This window comes from Prunus dulcis, chromosome 5, assembly GCF_902201215.1.
Source record: "Prunus dulcis chromosome 5, ALMONDv2, whole genome shotgun sequence".
Lineage (NCBI taxonomy): Eukaryota > Viridiplantae > Streptophyta > Magnoliopsida > Rosales > Rosaceae > Prunus > Prunus dulcis.
Genome location: NC_047654.1, coordinates 15,072,986 through 15,090,071, shown reverse-complemented (window position 1 = coordinate 15,090,071; position 17,086 = coordinate 15,072,986). Strand labels below are relative to the sequence as shown.

The following is a 17,086-nucleotide window of genomic DNA, read 5'->3' as shown; positions in this document are numbered from 1 at the left end:
AGGGAAAAAAAAATCTGCAATTCTGACCTCATCTTTGGGCAGCTCAAACTTCTGTGTGCCTGCCAGTAAGTATACTCTGTTTGCATTTGGTGAAAGGTTCATTACCATGTCCTCTACTTTTTGCTCATGATCTGAATTTGTTGTCATTTGACACTCATATGATCCTCCATATCTGCCCCTTGGCTGCATGTAGATTAATCAAGGGGTTAACTTAATAAAGTTGCAACTAAACCAGTAAATTACGCCGAGCGGCTATACTCCGGTATTTCTTTCTTTTTTTATAAATAAAATAGCCGCGCGGCTATGTTCTGGTATTTTTGTTTTTTCCAAAATACTATTTTGAACAGCGGATCCTGCAGAAGTTACCGGGAAAGAACAGATGGATGCACAGCCAACCAAGAAAGGAAGGGGAAGGAAACAATAGGTTTTGTTGGCGTACAGTTAGAATTTTTTTGGACTGATCTGTTAGGATCCAGAGATACTCTCGGGTATATTTTTATTTTTTTAAAATAGTATAGCCGGGCGGCTATACTTGTCTCTAGAAGGGTTTTTTTCTTCTTCTATTATAGCCGCCCGGCTATACTCGGGGTCTTTTAAAAACAGTATAGCCGGGCGGCTGTACTTAATTTAACACGTGGGCGCCTAGGCGCTAGGCATTTAGTAATAAATAGTATAGCCGCCCGGCTATACTCGGTATTTTGTTTTTTCCATAATAGTATAGCCGTCCGGCTTCACTCGGGTATTTTAATTTTATATATATATATAAATAAATAGTATATATAAGCGGCTATACTCTTTATATATATACATACTGGGATCCGTTTTTTAATAAATAGTATACATGAGATTATTGAGTAAATCTTTAGTATCCATGATGGCTTGGTGTCTAGTGGTGCTGATAAATGTATTTGGGGTCTCACTCCTCCTCGCAATTTCTCTGTCAAATCAGCTTATCTTTCTTTATTTGATGATGATGAGCTTGAACCTTGGCCTGGGGATTTTATATGGAAATTGCAAGTATTGCAGAATTGATTCTGGTACTGTAATGGAAGCTGAGTTATGGGGCCTTTTCCATGGGTTACACCTTGCATGGAATGAAGGCTGGAAGTTACTTAAGATTGAATGTGACTCTCAAGCTGTGATTCATATGCTCACACATGACGTTGTGGACTCACATCCCCTTTTCAGTCTAATTAATGGTTGTAAAGAGTTTCTCGGAAAGGATTGGTTATATCGCTTGTGTTGTGTGCAGACTACAGAGAGCAGAATCGTGCTGCTGATCACCTTGCTGCTGCACAATTTATCTTTCGGTTTGCATAGTTTTGATGTTGTGCCTTCTCCTCTTGAACATATTTTGGATGATGATAGACTAAGTCGAGCTTTGCCTCGAAGTGTTCTTCGTTCATTTTTCTTTGCTTCTGGGGCTTGCCCCACCATGTAACAAAAAAAAAATAAAAATTAATAAACTAAAGATGTAACATTCATGGCTAATGGTAAAGCTCAAGTTTTTGGCAAGTGATCATATGAATGCCATTTAACTCTTTCTGTTGGCATTTACATGAATTGCTTCGGAACACTGGGAAAATAGGATTGCAACACCTAATAGCCAAAATTGATTCGAATAGGATTGCAAGCATTTTCCCACACTAGTTGTCTATGGTTCTTATAAAAAAGTTCAAACTATGGTTTTATCACTCGTTGAGTTTGACGTGATAGCAAATCAGTTTTTGAACTTAGCTACAACAATGGCTGCTTGGATGCCGTTCGTAGAATATGGATGGTTGAAGAGATAAGAGTAAATTTCGAAACAAACCGGATTTCAATTTAGCAATATGTCGTTGCTATATTTGACTTAATTTGAAAGCTAAAAATTTATGAACTTGAATTAATATCAATCATTAAACTACCAAATATGATATGTGTGAAATTTATTTGGTATGGAAAGTTTACATGCTATATTAAACTAAACCAACAACAAGGGACATGAGAAAACACATTTACAAAAATCAATATGTCACAAATTAGTGAAAATTAATTAAACCGTAAACTAGTATATTAATCCGACACTAATCTGTATTTAAAACGTTTGATTCGATTTTCCTTGGTGCACTTGCAACCTTGATAAACACATCCTCCAATGTAGTGTCAGCCAGCCCCCAAGCATAGACTGTGAATCTAGTCTTTGCATGCTCAATGGTTTGGAACACATCTGCAATTCTGACCTCATTTTTGGGCAGCTCAAACTTCTGTGTGCCTGCCAATATGTATACTCTGTTTGCATTTGGTGAAAGGTTCATTACCATGTCCTCTATTTCTTGCTCATGATCTGAATTTGTTGTCATTTGAAACACATATGATCCTCCGTATCTGCCCCTTAGCTGCATGTAGATTAATCAAGGGGTTAACTTAATAAAGTTGCAACTAAACCAGTAAATTACGCCTTAGCTAGTCCCAAATTTTTTAGATGATTTGGGAAATGGGATTTAGTAGTTTAGTCTAGTCTTACCTCTTTTGGGTTTCCTATGCACTGCATTCTACCGTCTACGAAAATTCCTAATCGGTCACAAAGGAACTCTGCCTCTTCCATCGAATGTGCTGAAGATATAAGCAGGCATTGCTTTGTAAGTGAACTTATAAAGAAGTAACTGATCAAGCTTATTACTTAAGAGAGAGAGAGAGAGAGAGAGAGAGAGAGAGAGAGAGAGAGAGAGAGAACTGGTTAGGATGATGACACGGTCTTGTTTTGCAAGCTTGATAACATTCCATAGAGTGTTTCTTGAAGCTGGATCAAGTCCAGTACTTGGCTCATCCATGTAAACAGCCTACATTGAATAAGTAACACTTAGAGAAATGCAACAAGTAGCAGCAGACTTTTCTAGGAAGTTAAACCTATACATATAGCCAGATTAAGTAGCTTTGACAGAGATCAAGACATACTATGGGATTCCCTATCAGTGAAATTGCGACGCTAAGCCTTCTCTTCATACCTCCACTATACTGCCCTGCTTGTTTGTCAGCCACCCCACCATGAAATAGATTCAGATTCTTCAATGATTCTTCCACTGCCTTTATCAACAAAATTGGGACAGGAAATAGGAAAAACAAAGCTCTTATTCACTCACAAACACATATGAGAAGAGAACATGTATGTATTGACTAATTGACAAAAGAACATGTATGAACTGACTTACATTCGTTAAGACAGAACCTTTGAGGTTCTTAAGTCTGCCATAAAACAGTAGGTGCTCCCTTCCTGTCAGGGTTTCCCATAGCAGGCTAAGGTTTGTCCGGAAAGCATGAAACTAATTAGATTATAAGATCTGAAAGAAAGAACCAACAAAAAGAGAAGGGAAAACTCTGCTTCCTAGATACATCAGGCAAGAATTATATCTATAGCTTACTCATATTGTGGACAAACTCCCATGCAGGTATATATTTCATTCATTTGAGTTACAATATCCAGGCCATTGACATATGATGTTCCAAAGGTAGGCTTTGTGAGACCAATCATCTGTGGAAAGAGCCTGTATCAGCCATTACCATATGATGTTCCGAAGAAACTGTATCAGCCAATCAAAGATTCAGAGTGTACCATTTCAATAAAAGAGGTCTTCCCTGCACCACTGGGACCAAGCATACCAAAGCATTCCCCTCTAAGCAAAGCAAGAGACAACCCTCTCACTGCAAATTTCTCAGGGTTTCCATCTCTTCCTGGATATACCTTTTTGACATTGTCACAGATGACAACATGGCTTTTATCATTTGGATCTTGGAGCAGCTTCTCAACCTTTTCTCTCTGCAAATTAAGCAAGTTGAAGTATTAAAATTTCAGCGTATATTATATTGATCTGGCATAGCACAATGTAGACAAAAATTGAGTTACCTCATTACTAATATCAGGTTTGTCCATGTCACCAAAAGCCTTAGATACTTGCCTCTGCAAGGTAGGCATCCTAAGAGTTGAGGGGTTCTTGTTCCTAGAGTTTTGCAAGAAAAATAGAGGACCTTTTCCACATGTCACAACTTGATCTATGTAATATGCAAGAAGAAGCAGCCCAAGCCACTCAAACCCCATGATAACCATCACATCTCTCATCCCATTGTAGCTATCATTCAAATTTTCCCATGTCATCCCACGAGTCCCCAAGGCTTTGGCTTCAATGGCATATTGCCCCAACTCATATAGCCCGCGATATAGAGAAAAGCCGGGATAGAGCTCCAGAAAAACCAGCAAGCTTCCTACAACATACATTAATTAACGCAAAACAACTTCATTTTGTAATAATCAAACACAAATATTAATCTCCACTTGTTACACTTACTAGATGCATCTTTGATAAGGTGTTCGAAAAAAAAGGCTCCAAGAAGCCCGCTTCCGAAGACAAAAATGTAAGCCACAACTGTGATATTCATCAAATCAATCATGGAAATTAAGAATCTCAATCATCAAAGTCATCTCATAAGATAATAAAAGTAGCTAAAACTAACATCAAACCTGTAGCAGTCCTGGTGTCTGAAAACACTGAAGCTAGTAGAAAAGCCAGGGCTATTTGCAAGTTTATGTAGATGAAGAAGAACACAAACTGGATGGAGTAGTCATTTTGAGTGAAATAACTTAACCCTTCATGAATGTAATTAAGTTGGTCAATTAAAGCATTAACTCAAATTAAATAAAGCTAGCCTTTACCAAAATACTATATATGTACCTAGAAGTGATCCAAATCCAATAAAACACAGCATGTAGAGTGCAGATATTGTGAGAAAATACACATACGAAATCATCCAATAAGGCCCGTCACCGAGGCCATGCATTTTCATCATGATTCTCAGTCTTTGTTCCTTCTCATAAACTATTGCAGTCAACACAACCTACACCACAAGTTAGAAAAATCGGAAAGAAGATTAATATAACTTAGCAAAATAGACTTACAATTAAGGTTTAATATGGGATCATGAATTAATAACAACAATCTTACTGGGAACAGTTGTAAAACGATCCATGTAAAGAAGATTGTGCCAGCAAGAGAGGCAAAATCCATCTTATTTACACTTCGAGACTTGGGCATTTCTTTGACAAAATCAAACATGATTTTGGTTTTAGGCCCCTTCAAAGACTGAAGGTAGGCATTTGTTGCCTGTGAATATAAAACAATCTGGACAAGTTAAAATGAAGGTACATATGTAGGTATGCATGCATGTATGTATGTATGTATGTATGTATGTATGTATGCATGTATGTAAATACCATGTTCACGGTGCGTGGTAGTCGCAACAAAGCTCTAGCACCGACAGCTTGGGTGGTCGAATTGTACCATAAGGTCACATTATAAGTCTTTGCATTTGAGTTTGAGAAATCATAAGCTGCAAGAATGATACCCTATTCATCACATATATCAAACATTATTAATTAAAGCCATATATAAATCAAAGTAGTAGATATAATGAACCTGAGAGTATCTCATTAATCTTCTTCTCTGAATTCCCCTTCATGTAACCCTTGTATAGCTCATTGTTTATCTCAGAAGAACTATTGCGCCACAAATACAGGGCTTGAACACACGTAACCTCTACATTCAAGACAAACACCGTTAAAGGTGAACTTGGTATGTTGCATATATGCAACTAAAGTTAAAGGTGAACCTTTGCTTGCACACACAATTAACAAAACTGATATCATTCATCGAGTTGCCTTTATCGTATGGTCAACACAATCAACAGCTGCGAATATCCACAATGTCCACGTACATTATATACAGAGAGTATACAATACATGCATGTGTATGTATTTGTACACATATATAGAGAAAGAGAGAAACCGTACATTATACAAATATAGGGTTTAACTATAAAAATAAAAATAAAAGTACCTTTTTTTATTGGGGTGGTTGATACCCGAAGTGTAGCAGATGATGTAGATAACTGGGGAGGGCATTGACTCTGCAGATTAGAGATGGGAGTTGGATCCGGCGAAGTGAACGCAGGATCAAACATATAGGATGACTGAAGTGGGGACTCTGTACCCTGCATATTTTGTTACAATCGTAAAACGTAATTAATATTATTTAATCACATTGAAAAAAAAAGAAGAATGAAAACCAAATGGAAGAAAAATGACAACTTACCATGACAGTTTTAGCCCAATCAGTAAGATTACCGGAGGAATTCACCGGGAGAGACCCGGAAAACATGCTCGAAGCCAATGCTAACAAATGTGCACATATTAATGTTAGTTAGACGTTCGATAATAATACAAGAAGCACCTACTATTATCCCAGCTTTGCGTTTCCGCCGTTAATTAAATAACCAACATGTCAAAATGTAGAGAAGAAATAATACTTTGTGCTAAAGAGTGATTAGTTCCAGTCATGAGGATTGTGACAGGACATGAGCCCTTCTTCCTGCATGACTCATCGGGCAAGTCTTTGAACGACAAGAAATCACTTCTCACTGCACGAAAATCATTCTGTGGTATTTTTAACAGGGCAGGCCATTCTGGAGGCTTAGGAATTGGACATGAATCGTCAAAATGCCCGATGTCTGCTAGATCCGTTCCGCATTTCGTATTGGGTTTGTTCGTGTACACATCCACAACGATTTGGAAGAAAGCAAAGAGCGAGCAGAAGAAGGCTGGTATTAAAATCAGGGCTATATTGGCACACATCCTTCGTTTCTGCAAAATCATCATCGACAATGAAATTAATTAAGTTGATATTTTGTCATAACTCAGGAGCTAAATTGAATAATTAAATTAATTAATTGGTTGCTGGAGAACCTGAAAGGTTAAGTTTTTCCTGAGCAAAGCATTGGACTGAAGCCAAAAATTGGCAGGGCGACCAGCAACATCCGCCATTGATGTCCGAAGCGCTTTAACTTGATAACCAAGAAACCCAAAATCAATATGGAAGTGGTACGTAGACTTGTAACTAAATAGGGCGTCAAAGTTGAAAACCTTCAACAAAAATTAGACCCTTTTTTGTGTCCCCAAATGGGAAAAAAATAAGAAAAGAAAACAAGAGTTTTGTATGCCACTCTTTTAATTAACATTGTTCGTTAAAACTTAAATTTAGTAAGTCCTCAGCCAATGCCTGATTTGTTGCGTTTGACTGTCTTAACCATCACAAATAAATCCCACTCAAATCATTAATTGAGGCATGGAGCCCACTCAGTATATCAATGGCTAAATGATCAGCTTCTCTTTGATGCCTTAAAAATTTCACACCATTTGGCAAATCTGTGAGAGGAACAACCTCACTTCTCACAGCGCGATATTCGGGAGCAGGTATTTGAAACAACGGATACCTCCATTGAAAGCATATTCATAGTAACACCCTGCCTCTTTACTGCAGCCACACTCAGCGGGTTCATCCCATATCTGGTCCGACAATCTTTGGAGGACAAGAGTCAATAAACACAGGATGATTGGAAATGAAATGAGCCAAATATTTGTCTTGATATTTCCTTTCTGAAAGAAGAAAAGGAAAACATAAAATCATGTAATGAGAAGAAGTACCATTATTTGGGTATTGGCCCCTCAAAGAATTGCTCTTCAGTTAAATGTAAGCAATTTTGGCCTTTTCTATTGGACAGGAAGCAATTATTTTGACATGGCTATTAACTACACGACGTGACATGTGTCATATTTAAATTTTACAAGAACATAATTCTGTTCGTCCAAAAAAAAAAAACCAAAAAAAAAAAACAAGAATGTAATTCTGACTTTTGATTGTTGGGTTTAATAAAAATCATTATTAACTGCGCTCTGAAAAGCCAGCCAGAGGTGTCCGTTCATAGTTGTAGATGGCAATCGGCAATTGTACCACTTGTGTTTGTAGGGGGAGATGTCACACTATTAAATTCTTGAGCACTAGACGCTACAGGCAATTTATACATTGTGAGACTTACATGCATCAATTATTCTAAGATATCTCTAAGGAAAAAATATATATATATATATATATATATATATAAAAGTTAAGATAAAAAGTCACATTTGATTGTTAAAGTTTACCCCTTTAATACTTGGTCCCTATAATTTTAATTTTGATAATTTTATCTATATGATTGTCAATTCCGAGCAATTCAAAGACACTCGTCAATTTCTAATAAATTCCTCTATTACTTATCAAACATGTGCCCCTAAGGAGCATTTCAGTCCAACTGTGCCATTACTTATTGAACACATACCTCTCACGTGGAGGAGCATTTCGATCCAATCGTGTTGTCTAAGAGAAAAACCAAGCTGGCTCTTCTTCCATTCCAAATTAGGCCTGATTTTGGGACTTATGGCTCTTAAAAATTTCTCATCTGGGGCTTGTGGCTCTACATTTCGTGCTGAGGGCCTTGGAGGTTAATGCCGTTGTACCAATATTCAGATCATCTGGGATCCAGCCGGGTTTTCACCTCTAGCTGTAATCATCATCACTATGTTAACCAACAAGCTGCTCACATAATTACCAAGCCGCTCACATAATTACCAAGCCATATAAGGCCATGCAGATTATGACTAGCAAGCAGTTATAATTATGGAATAAAGACCTTCTGCACGGGCACGGCCTCTATATCTCTTGGAAATTGTGTGAGCAGCTTATAATTGTCACTTGCGATTGGACAATCCTTATTTTCCAAACGTCAAATAGCCAAGAACTGCAATGCATGTGGTTAAGAGTGTCCAAATGCTGGTATACTTTTGAGGGGGAAAAAGAGAACTCTGTAGGGATTAAACTTAACAAACTCAATTTTGAGGCTATAAAGCTACTATGGGCTGTGCAGCTACCTTCAGCAAATTCTAGTGACATTAAGGTTTTCCTTTTTTCACTGCGTTCAGATCCAGCACTCTCACTCCTCCTGGGACTGCAGGGGTTTGCGGTCGTACAACATTAGAATTTGCTTAAGGTAGCTTCACAGCCCAATTGGCTCGAAAAGAAGCAACCAAATTTGACGCAAAGGAAAGATTGATACTTACCACAAGGGAAAGCTAGAAAATGTGATGAAACGTGAGAGGAGGGATGCTTTGCTTTTTTGCTAATATGGAGAGGATACTCAGAGAAAGAGAAGAGTGGTGCGCTTGAGCTTAAGCTTCTGATCTTATAAATAGACCAGAGTCCTCAAGACATGCATGTCGCATGATGCATGCTTTTTTCACCTTAACTCAGTTAGTTGATCAAGTATCAACAGCATGAACTACCAAACTTTTCCCGCTGAACAAAACAATGCCTAATCTTAAAAAAGAACAAAGACAAAAAAGAATTTTGGTTTCTCTTTCAACAAAAAGGGAGAGAATTGATATATACAAACTATCAAATTTCATTATTTATTTCTATATATCAGCACGTATAAAACAAATGGAAATGAATATTTCCAACGTGAAACCAAATGACATACAAAATTAACATCTCAGTAGCAATGAACAAAATATGACAATCATGTCAGTACATTGGAGGCTTGGGCCTCAAGTGCGACCTTAATGAAGACATCCTCCAAGGTGGTGTCAGCTAGACCCCATGCGAAAACTGTGAACCTTTGCTTTGCATTCTCAACTGACTCGAATACGTCTGCAATTCTGACCTCCTGCTTAGGCAACTCAAACTTCTGGGTCCCAGAAAGATAGTATATCTTGTTAGCATTTGGGGAGAGTCTTCGCACCAAATTCTCCACCTCTTCCTCATGATTCGAAGATGTTGTCATTGTAAACACATAAGATCCTCCATATCTAGCTTTCAGCTGAGATACACAATTTTAGTAACAAGTGTTATGCAGAAAGTGTTGAGAAAAACCGATTTATGTCCTATACAGATGTTATGGCACTAAATTAAGATACCTCTTTTGGGTTTCCTATGCACTGCAAGCTACCATCCACAAAAACTCCTAACCGATCACAGAGAACCTCTGCCTCTTCCATGGAATGTGCTGAAGATACACAGACCAGCTTTTTAAGTGAATAAAGAAGCAAAAGAGGTCATTATGTTGTTGCTTAACAGTTAACACTACTCCATACTGTACTGAGCCGCCATGGATTTTATAATTGACAAAACAGTAAATAGAAGGGAGGACGGGGAGTACTAGTTAAGATGATTGCCCGGTCTTGTTTTGCACGCTTCACAACATTCCATAAGTTGTTTCTTGAAGCTGGATCAAGTCCAGTACTGGGTTCATCCATGTAAACAACCTAGAAGGAATTCATAGAAGAAGGCAATAAGTAGAGTAGCATCTCGAGATAACATATCTGATTTTCCACGAAAACTATCACAGATATAGCCAAAGTAGCTTTAACAGAGCACGAAGACATACTTTGGGATCCCCAATAAGTGAAATGGCAACGCTAAGCCTTCTCTTCATACCTCCACTATACTTTCCAGCTTGTTTGTCTGCAACCCCACCATAAAATAGATTGACACTTTTCAAAGATTCTTCCACTGCCTTCAGCAACAAAATTAGGACGTGAAATAACAGAAAAAACAAAAGAGTTATTCTCAAAATAATAATCCAGAGCACACACTTTAAAGTATAACTAGACTAGTTCGGTTTATTATTTGTCGGTCACTATTTCTATATAAAATATATATTGACTTACTTGTATTAATGCAGAACCTTTGAGGTTTTTAAGTCTTCCATAAAATAGTAAATGCTCCCTTCCAGTCAGGGTTTCCCATAGCAGGCTACAGAAATGTCCAAAAAACCGAGAAATTAATCAGATTTTAATTGAAGGAACATTTTGCCTTAAGGAAAAGTTCTAGCTTACTCATGCTGTGGACAAACACCCATGCTGGTATATATTTCATCCATCTGAGTCTGAATGTCCAGACCATGAACATAAGCAGTGCCAGAGGTTGACTTTGTGAGACCAATCATCTGTGGAAAGATAAATACACATTAACTTTTAAAAGTTTTAAAGACCAAAGAAAACACAAGAGCAAAGGCAATTCCTTGACATGCAAGAATATTGGACAGCATCCAGAGGGGTGAAGCCAGCCCAAAAATATTAACTCTACAAGCATAGCTCTACCAGAGAAGACTGGAGATGTCAATGCAGCAGAGACAGGACGACGTGACAACAGTTACAGCTAACGGAAGCCAAGAAAAGAACATGACTGAGTTGGATAATAGGAGTAAATAAAATTATATATCTCCATGAAGCATAAAAAAGTCCTTGATTTATTTGAGCAAATATTTGATTACTTGAAAACTTTCTTACAATACTTTTCCAGTTTTTCTCAATTTATTCTTTCAAATGACTAGATATGAAATCTTAAGGAATAATGATCTCACCAGCAAACGAAAAGAAAAATGTTAGAAATTTAGTGTAAATGTAATGCATGTTAATTAAAGTTTGAAAGAGTATACTGACCATATTGATAAAAGAGGTCTTCCCAGCACCATTAGGGCCAAGCATACCAAAACACTCTCCCCGAGACAAAGCAAGAGACAACCCTCTCACTGCAAATTTCTCAGGGTTTCCATCTCTTCCAGAATACACCTTTTTGAGGTTGTCACAGATGACTGCATGAGTTGTATCTGAATCCAGTAGCAACTTTTCAACCTTCTCCCTCTGGAAAGGAAGTGGAAGCATTATTCATGCATATTAACTTTAGGCACATCATTTTGAGGAAGATGAAAAACTCATAAAGATATGAAAGACATGCATGAAGCAAACATCAGTGACACTGATTTTTTTGGTCAAACATCAGTGACACTTATAAACATCAAGGACATGGAACGAGGGTACCAAAACTTAAGACTAATCTTGAATCATATAGCAAAAAGTTGAAATTTTGTCTTTCCACCTAAATGATCTGGAAACTGATAATCTCCAAATACTAAACCAGCAATGAAAATTGAGTATATAAGTTAAAGTGCAAGAAAAAGTTACCTCCTGACCAACATCAGGTTTCTCCATCTCAATAGAAACTTTAGATCCCTGCCTTCGCAAACTACGCATCTTAAAAGATGACAGTTTCTTCTTCCTAAATCTTTGTAAGCAAAAGAAAGTACCTTTCCTGGTTCCTGATGAGACAGCTTGATCTACGTAATATGCAAAAAGAAGCACCAAAAACCACTCGACAACCATGATAATAAAGACCTCTCTCATCCCATTATTGCTATCACTTAAATCTCCCCACCGCATCCCATCAGTTCCCATATAATTGCCATTAAAGGCATATTGCGCAAACTCATATAACCCACGATATAGAGAGAAGCCAGGATATAGCTCCAGAACAATGATCCAACCTCCTACAACAATGCAAAACAATCTTATATTGAGCTGAGTGTTTGAGAAGTACAAGTAGAAAGAGGAGGCAAAACTTAAGCAAACACTAATCACTGACAGTTGAAGTACTAAGCAGTGGACAGTTTGGTCCACTAACAGCACATTGGTTTATATTTGAAGGTTGCCACATCCAGAATATCAACAGAATCAGACCACAAACTCAATAGAGCATATTGTTGTATCCCTCAAGTTTACTTAATACATATCGACAATATGCTCTCAGTCATAAATAATAGTCCTACGTGATATCAAAAAAACTAGAGTGTTATTATTTTGAGATTCATCAAGCTTGCAGATTTTTCCAGTTATTTAAAAATATTTTACTAATGTGCCTCTCTTTGCAGAAAGTATCTCTCCAGGAATGCCAACGAATTACATTAAACAGGTAAGACACCCACTGTAGCCTTTATCTTGGTGTGACAAAGGCTTCAGAGGTATTCACTGGTAAGGCAAGGTGGAATTGGAAACCATCTCCCCGGGCACCTCAAGATCTAAGCAAGCTAACATAATATTGAGAGGAGGGAGAACTACATAACAATTTGCATAAAATGATATTCTGAAATGCACTCCCTTGAAAGAGAACCCTTTTAAATATTAGTTTAACACTGGAAATAGTTATCATGGAAACAAACAAGAGCAAAGCAACGGATACTGAATTTTCACAAATGTTTCCACTTACTTGGGAATGATGTATCTTGGACAAAGAATTGAAAAAGAAAGCCTCCCAAAAGACCACTTCCAAAGACAAATATGTAACCAATAACTGTTATCATGACAAAAATGTCAGTCAACTCATCTTGTTAGATAAAAGTTAAGAGTGGCCCACTACGTTTCATATAAATACAAACAAACAACATCAAACCTGTAGAAGTCTTCACGTCTGAAAACATAGCAGCAACTAGAAAAGCCAGCGATATTTGCAAGTTTATATAGATGAAGTAAAAAATAAATTGGATGCTGTATTCATTCATTGTGAAGAATTTTAACCCTGTAATGAAGTCAGCTTCGTTAAAGCAATTGAAGTGAAGCTAGACTAAGAAAGTTGTTAAGTTGTCATATCATTACCTATAAGTGAGCCAAATATAACAAAACATAGCATGTAGATTGAAGATACTGTAAGAAAATAAGTATAGGAAATCATCCAATATGGCCCATCACCAAGCCCATGCATTTTCATCATGATTCTCAGTTTTTGTTGTTTCTCGTATACCAGTGACGTCAACACAACCTACATCAGAATTGGGCAAACGGAAACTGTAAGTATGTATACTCACTCATAGATCAACATTCTATGCATAGCATAGAGGACGAAATTGGGAAAAGAGACACATTTACAACTGTATTTAGAACTGATATGGTGAAACATTATTTCCAATTGGTTAAGGTATAGCTAGTATAAAAATCATGTGTTTGTAAATAGATGGAGAGGTTCAGTTTCATTCTCAAAGTCATATGTTGCAAAAGTTGTGAAGGCACTTGTAGTATGCAGTGTTGATTTCATGACTCAAAAATGCAGATGATGGGGAGCCAACAAAGAGGATATCACCGTATAACCTCACAGAACTCTTAACCATACTTTTGAGAATAAATTATGAGAAGAAAAGAAAATGTAGTTACTTATAATTGTAAATGCAAATGACGAGATGTTGAAATCAAAAGATGCAAAATTTAATCAAATCCATGGCACCAAACAGGATTGATAGACTTGAGAAAAGCTTCATATACTTACCGGGAACAGCTGTAAAATGACCCATGTAAAGAAGAGTGTACCAAGGAGAGAAGAAAAATCCAGCCTGAGTTTGCTTTCAGGTTTGGGCATTTCTTTGACAAACTCAAACAGCATATCTGTACCAGATCCTTGTAAAAACTCAAGGTAGGCATTGGATGCCTGTGAATGCAAGTGTTAGCACTCATTATTACATTGAATTTACTGCTTCTATTATAATCGATAGCATAAAAGAAAACTCAACAAGAAAAACAAGTTATAGATGCATACCAGATTCACTAAACGCGGAAGCCGCAGCAAAGCAATGGGACCACTGCCCGTGTCATTCTTAAAGGTTGAATTGTACCATATGCTTACATTAAAATTATTCCCATTTGAATTAGAGAAATCATAGGCTGCAAAAAAATTTCACTGTCAGTATTGGCCTACTAGTATACTTATTTCATCAAATCAAACAAGCAAGCCAGATAGATATATGAAGAAGATAACCTGCAAGTATTTCATTAATCTTCCTCTCTGAATTCCCCTTCTTGTAACCTTTATACAGCTCACTGTTTACCTCAGAAGAACTGTTGCGCCACAAATGCAAACCCTGAACACATCTAACCTCTAGGTTCAAGACAAAATTAAGAAAAACGTTTTAGTAGGTGGCATGCAACAAAAATTGTGTATGTGCCTAAGTAACATATACCTTGTTGCATCTGAATGGATGATATGTTAATGGGAACAGAAGATATGGGGTTTTGTGAGCATTGACTCTGCACATTATATATTGGAAGATCTGAATAGAAAGCAGGATCAAGGAAATTGGAGTTTTCAGGCATTGATTCTGAACCCTGAAACATTTCATAAAAAAATGACTTTAGAAGCAAAGCTAAAACAGTTAACAAGAAACTAAGGAAGCCATAATAATTGAATGAAAGAAAGAAAAAACTGATTCACAACAAAAGGAAAAAGTAGGAAAGGAACGTAGAGAGGAGACAACTCACTGAAACACTACTGGCTAAATTATCCAGGGTATCAGAGGAATTCAGAGTAAAATTACTTCTGAACATATTCCCAGCCAAAACTATCAGAATGTACAGTAAACAGTTAGCATTAATATACTAAACTGAAAACAAAGTCAATACAATTACATCAAATAATGATCTACATAACTCATCAGGTGAAGCAGTAACGTTCAAAAATTGACACACTAAAACACACATGCCCGAGAGAGAGGGTAATACCTTCTCCTAGAGTTTGATTTTTCCCAGTAAACAGCATAGTTACAGGACAGGATCCTGTCCTCTTACATGACTCATTTGGCAAGTCTGTATATGGAATAACACTGGATATCACTGCACGATGGTTTGGAGCCGGCACTTGTAGCAATGGAGGCCATTGGGGAGGATCAGGAATGGGACAACTGGCTCCTTGTTCTAGAGTTGAGTATTTTAGGGCGCAAACTTTCTCACACTTGCCATCTCCATCTGTATCAATACAGATGCAACCACACCTGTTTTCAGGCTTATCGAGTTCATGGTTGACCAAAGTTTGGACGAGAACTAGCAATAAACACAGGAGAATTGGAAATGAAACTAGCCGAATATTCTGTTTGATATTTCGTTTCTGCACAAGAGAACATATATATGTTATTATCATCAGATTTCATACAAAACATTATTTGCAAACTCACAAAATCACAATCACCCAACAACCCATCACTCATATACAAGAAAGACAACTTAACCCGAACCAAAAATAAATCATATGGCACAAATTAACCCATAATTTTACTAACTAAAATGAACCCAGAAGGTAAACTGTGAGATAAAGTTGAAGGAAAAAGTAACCGCTTGATCAACAAGCAATCAAGAATCTCACGGATAAGTGCCAAAAAAGAGATAATGAATATGAAAAGAAAATAAACATAAGGAGAAAAGCAAAGAATACTCTTCATTTGATTTTTCTTCTTCTTTGTTTTCTGCATTCAATCTCAGTTTTCAGAAACCAAACTAAAACTACCCACAAACAATAAGAGAGAGAGAGAGAGAGAGAGAGAGAGAGAGAGAGAGAGAGAGAGAGAGAGAGAGAAGGACCTGGAAAGTTAAGTTCTTTCTGAGCAAAGCATCTGCCTGAGTCCAGAAGCTAGCAGGGCCATGAGACGTATCCGCCATTGAATTGCCCAACTCCAAAGCCTTAAGCAAGAAATGCGACCGTTAATCTAAACTTCCCAAAAAATAAGTAGACAAAAATTCAAATTTCCCACTAGAGGAAAAGTTTTCTCAGTGCCACTTTTTCTGTGTGTGAAAAATTGGTGGTGTTTGCTAATTTGCTCTGCCCATGGCCATGGAAAGCAATCGGCTTTGTTATTATAAATAGTCAAAACCAAATAAATCAATTGTGCCCTTCCCCAAAAGTACCATCGTACCCTTTACCGCGTTTTTTTGCTCTCTTCTATTTTTCTAACAATTTTTTTTATAAATAACTTTTCTTCCCTACAAATGTATTTATATTTTTTATTTGGAAGGACAGTGATCAAAGTTTTTGTCATGGCTGTGAAATGATAAAATAAAATCAATATGGAAGTTCATGGCTCAAATCCAACACTTGGAGTCATCAAAGTATTTATCTTGGGCTTTTATATTCCCTTATGATTATTCTAATTAATATATTCACTAACCCATGTATCTTGCAACAAGGAAAAGTTGTGATTGCAACATCAATGGACAAGTCTCCAGGATATTAAGATTTGGTCAAACAATTGACATATAAAAACTACACTCTTAGTTTTAGTGAAAATTGATGTAGCTTCTTGTTGGTTATAATATATATATATTATATAGTGGTTAGTCCGTGTATTGCATCACCAAAACTGATTATGCTTTGAATAATCACAATTAATTACTAGTTTTTAAACAACTTGCTTCATGGAATCAACAACATGCTATGCTATTAAATCCTTGTTGAAACCTTCAAAGACAAATCAATGAGGTAAAAATATTTGTATATTTGAAAGTGACACATTTTGAAAGATTCACCTGAACACGAAGAGAAACACTTACGTATCTCATGTTTTACGTTAACTTTCTCATTAAGTGATCAATTATATC

At 36.9% G+C, this 17,086-nt stretch overlaps 1 protein-coding gene across 4 annotated transcripts; it reads right to left on the bottom strand.

The window, feature by feature from the left end:
- Nucleotides 1-1,927: 1,927 nt before the first annotated feature.
- LOC117627285 (ABC transporter A family member 8-like) lies at nt 1,928-16,309 on the bottom strand. Of its 4 annotated transcripts, XM_034359291.1 has the most exons (19): nt 16,073-16,309; nt 15,221-15,602; nt 14,981-15,060; nt 14,683-14,827; nt 14,481-14,600; nt 14,262-14,386; nt 13,995-14,153; nt 13,331-13,493; nt 13,128-13,253; nt 12,945-13,028; nt 12,077-12,228; nt 11,867-12,000; nt 11,345-11,543; nt 10,739-10,848; nt 10,571-10,655; nt 10,288-10,416; nt 10,060-10,165; nt 9,818-9,906; nt 9,286-9,720 (listed from the first exon to the last, which is right to left on the bottom strand). In XM_034359291.1, exons 1-19 carry the CDS (start codon nt 16,148-16,150, stop codon nt 9,421-9,423), a joined length of 2,766 nt encoding a protein of 921 aa, XP_034215182.1. In that variant the 5' UTR covers nt 16,151-16,309; the 3' UTR covers nt 9,286-9,420. The 4 variants fall into 4 exon arrangements, with proteins under 4 accessions (XP_034215179.1, XP_034215181.1, XP_034215182.1 ...); XM_034359288.1 differs by lacking the exon at nt 9,286-9,720 and adding an exon at nt 1,928-2,378 and having other exon boundaries at nt 11,345-11,545; nt 11,867-12,228; XM_034359290.1 differs by lacking the exons at nt 9,286-9,720; nt 9,818-9,906; nt 10,060-10,165; ... (14 more) ...; nt 15,221-15,602; nt 16,073-16,309 and adding exons at nt 1,928-2,378; nt 2,507-2,595; nt 2,717-2,822; ... (13 more) ...; nt 6,337-6,670; nt 6,773-6,969.
- Between the last annotated feature and the right edge of the window lie 777 nt (nt 16,310-17,086).